Below are 3,613 nucleotides of genomic sequence, written 5' to 3' on the forward strand. Positions count from 1 at the left end.
CGCAGGGGCAGCTGGCTGTGCGCCCCTCACTGCACCTGACGTCCAGGGGGACAGCAGCGCGGACTGGTAACTCGCCCCCATGAGAGTTTGCCCCACGTCCGCCAGCGAGCACTGCCTGCGGTGTGGGGACCCTCTGCACAGGGTCTGGCCTTGGCCTAGGGGATCGGGGCAGGGGAGACAGGGGGCTCCCCAAGGGGCTCTCCCCTGAGGGGTTTGCACCTGCGGTTACAGTACTGATGGCCTTGAATCTGTATAAAGTTGCTGCTTAGGACAGTGCCCCCCCAAAACACGCACACGCACACGCAGGCATACGTTCTGTCTGCCCCCTCTACCCCCTCCCTCCACTCTATTAGCATCTGGAAACCTCTGGAAACACGTGCTTCTGGATAAACCTGCACACCCACCGGCCTGCAGAGTGGATCCTGAGTCCAGGCTGCCTGTGAATGAGAGAGCCTGGTTTTTAGCTTCTGAGAACAAGAATGCCTGCTAATCCCGGATTCCACGCGTAACAGAACACGCTGAAGTCGCCAGAACCCCGTGCAGACCCTTGAGAAACAAGTGTCGCGACAGCACGAGGAAGAGCAGGTGCTTCTCCGGGCCCGTGGGGGCAATCTCCCGCGTTGTGTGTGGGGACAGCTGGACAACGCCCGGGTCACACAGCACAATCGCTGTCCTGGGCGCCAATGAAAAGCAACTTTGTCGACAGGCATTAGAAAGAAAACAGCTGAGACAGTCTGGCTCATAGACAGCGGAGGGCAGAAGGAGGTTAGCCGTGGTGAGGGAGGGAGACACCGCTGCTTCTTGTAGGGTTTCTTTACAAGCCAGTGTAAGTCACCATATCAGACCTTCCAAAATACGCAAGAGTCTTCCCATAAGCCTTACGAAATCATTCCCATCAGCCTGCTCCACTCCCTAATACTGTAGGAAAGTTGATGCAATTTAATTTATATTCCGTCAACAGTAAATTTACTTGATCTTGGCAAGGAGCCTTGTTTGGGAAAGTTAATTGTAGTGAAGGAGGAGGGAACAGCGGGAGCATGGAGGTGAAATTATGTTTCATTTCATAATCAGGAAAAACAGTATAATTGTCCCCCCACCGTATCAGCTGTAGGAAGAATCTGAAAGGGTTTCATTTGAATGCACTTGGTTGCATCTACCAAGAGCGCACTGACAGGCCGTAGTGAATTGCCCAGGATTATTTCTTTGTTATTAAGAAATCACCATTCCAATTCTGTGACATTTGTTTGGGAGCTTTGCTGGACCGTGTGGAAAGGGATGAAAAAGGGAAGATGAAAAAGCGATATTAAACGCATCAAGGTACTTCCTGGTGACCACAAAGTGGATGGGATGGTCTGCCCCACCCAGCAAAATTCTCAAAGGAAATCTGAAATCACCTATCTTTAAAACCCATTCTAAAAAATGAACTCGCCATTATTAAATAAATAGTTTAAACCGTCATGTAAACTAACTTAAAGTGTAAAAGTCAACTCTACTTAAATATTGGGAGCGAGAAAAACATGACTACCATCGATTTCCTGAAGATTTGGCCAAATTCTGCCTGCATTTCCAGCCTGACCTGCAGGGGGCAGTAGCTTGACGCGAATGACAACAAAGGCTGCTGCTAATGGGCTTGGGTTTCTGACTGACCCTGGAGTGGTGGTAGGTTGGGAAGAGGGCTTAATTAATGTACACTGAAACAAAAGACCAGGGAAATTGTTTGATTTGTCTTCAAGCTATATTTTTAGGCTAATCTAATTCATCGCTGAGAGGGTGTGTTTTTTTCCCCTCCTTAAGGAGAGTATCAAAGTTTCAGGAGACATACTCAGCTATCTCAAGAATTATCCTAAACACTGTTTAGTATGAATATAGGGTAATTTATGTTCTCAAAAAGGCAGCAGAATAAAACTGAACCGTTTTCAATGTTCAAAGGGATGACAAAATCAGAGGAAATATAGAATATTAGATATTGATAATAAAAGGATGTCACCTATCTAGATAATACACTCTATATTCCTTTTTAAAAAATCTTAAAATTAAAAATGGATGGGGGGGGGCAGTCACCCTATGGTTTGTAAAACATATGCTTCCCACATCTAAAGCATTAATTTTAAAAACTTGTTTATATTTAATATTATGATTGACAAATAGGAAGTGATCTCTTTTTATTTCCAATTTTTTAAAAATTATAGGTAAAATAGAATGTATTGGCTATTGATAATCTACCATCCCCCCCCAACCCCCACCCCCATACACCCAATCACCTGATCAGGAAAGACTGGACACAGACCAAAAGGGGTTTTGGCTGGGGGAGTAATTGCCGAATTGAAAAAGCAAACTCCTTCCATCTCCTCACCTCAACCACATTTAACGTTCGTTATCTCCGTTTTCAATGATGCAGAATGTCTTGCCCAAGAGGCAACCAGATTTCAAGAAGTCAAAAGGGTACCAGGCATTCACAACCCCCGTCCATCCTGGTGGGATTCATGGGCTGAGTTTCGGTACGCACATGCTATGGGTCTACTTTGCTCATAGTAAGAAAAAAAAAATAATAGGTTTTAAAAAAAAAAGAATTTCTGCCCAGGTGTGTTCCGTTTCTTTTGCATGGCAGAGTTTAATCTTGATTTTTTTAAAAATCCAACATTTTAAAACACCCCTTTTTCCTACATGATGGTAAAGACACAGCCCCTGCTTTTGCTTTTCTTTAAGGAGAGAAGGTGGGGATGGCTGAAACCGGGAAAGAGAATTTTATTCTCCCACCCTCCCCTCCCGTTCTCCTAAACCGTTTTAGTCGACATATGTTTGTTATCAGAGCGAGGTGCTGTGAACACACAGCCATTTTCTTAGCAGCTTTCTGACTGTGTGCTCCCATCGTCCCACAAGGCACTGGTCCTCTCCCCTCGGGAAGTCATGAATAAGAGACCAGGAAGCCTGCACGTCAGATCTTCCTCAATTAATCCACCATTAGCATGTGGGGGGACCCACTCCGGGAGGGTGAGCTGCAGCTCTGGCAACCGCCGCCGACCCTCCCCAATTAGGCTCTGCTCAAAAAAAAAAAAAAGAACTCTTTTGCAGAGACCAAGCCTCCCTCCCGGGCTGTCCGTGTTTTCCGTTTTCCTATTTTAACGTTTGGGGAGAGTGGCAGGCGACAGATGGTGGAGGTCAGATCGATGTGATTGCATTAGATGACCCCCTCCCCTTCCCCACGCCGTTCTGGAAGCTCCATCCGCGGAAGGCGATCGCCGGGGACTCCGCCGTGGACTCAGCCGCACGAGGACCGGGTCCCCTCCCAGGGCTTGTTAACGCCGGACCGGCGCGCACCGGAGGCAAGCGGCTCCCAGCGCCCAGCCTGCCTCGCCGCCCAGCCCATCGCGGACCCTCCGGCTCCTGCACACCAGCCCAGTCCCGCTGGAAACCTGGATGTCGAGGGTAAGCGCTTCCATTCGAGGCGATTGGGGACCGTTACTTGGCTAGACCGCAAGCCCAGGCTCAGGAAGGTGCGGGGTGTGGGATGGGTCGGAGCGGCGGGCTGTGTTTACATGGATAAACGTGTTTCTTTTTGTCTGCGAGAGAGCATTAGTCAGGGGCGATGTGTATAGTGTTTTTCCATTGATTG

The 3,613-nt window shown here is 48.2% G+C and overlaps 1 protein-coding gene across 1 annotated transcript in view; it reads left to right on the forward strand.

Moving 5' to 3' along the window:
* The window catches only part of LOC102257037, an 8,915-nt gene that overhangs the window by 788 nt on the left and 4,514 nt on the right, over positions 1 to 3,613 (forward strand). Inside the window, exon 2 of the mRNA XM_014549655.1 lies at positions 2,997 to 3,426. Coding sequence (XP_014405141.1) covers positions 2,997 to 3,426 — 430 coding nt within the window. The remainder of the gene's footprint in view (positions 1 to 2,996; positions 3,427 to 3,613) is intronic.

This window comes from Myotis brandtii, unplaced genomic scaffold, assembly GCF_000412655.1.
Source record: "Myotis brandtii unplaced genomic scaffold, ASM41265v1 scaffold565, whole genome shotgun sequence".
Taxonomy (NCBI): domain Eukaryota; kingdom Metazoa; phylum Chordata; class Mammalia; order Chiroptera; family Vespertilionidae; genus Myotis; species Myotis brandtii.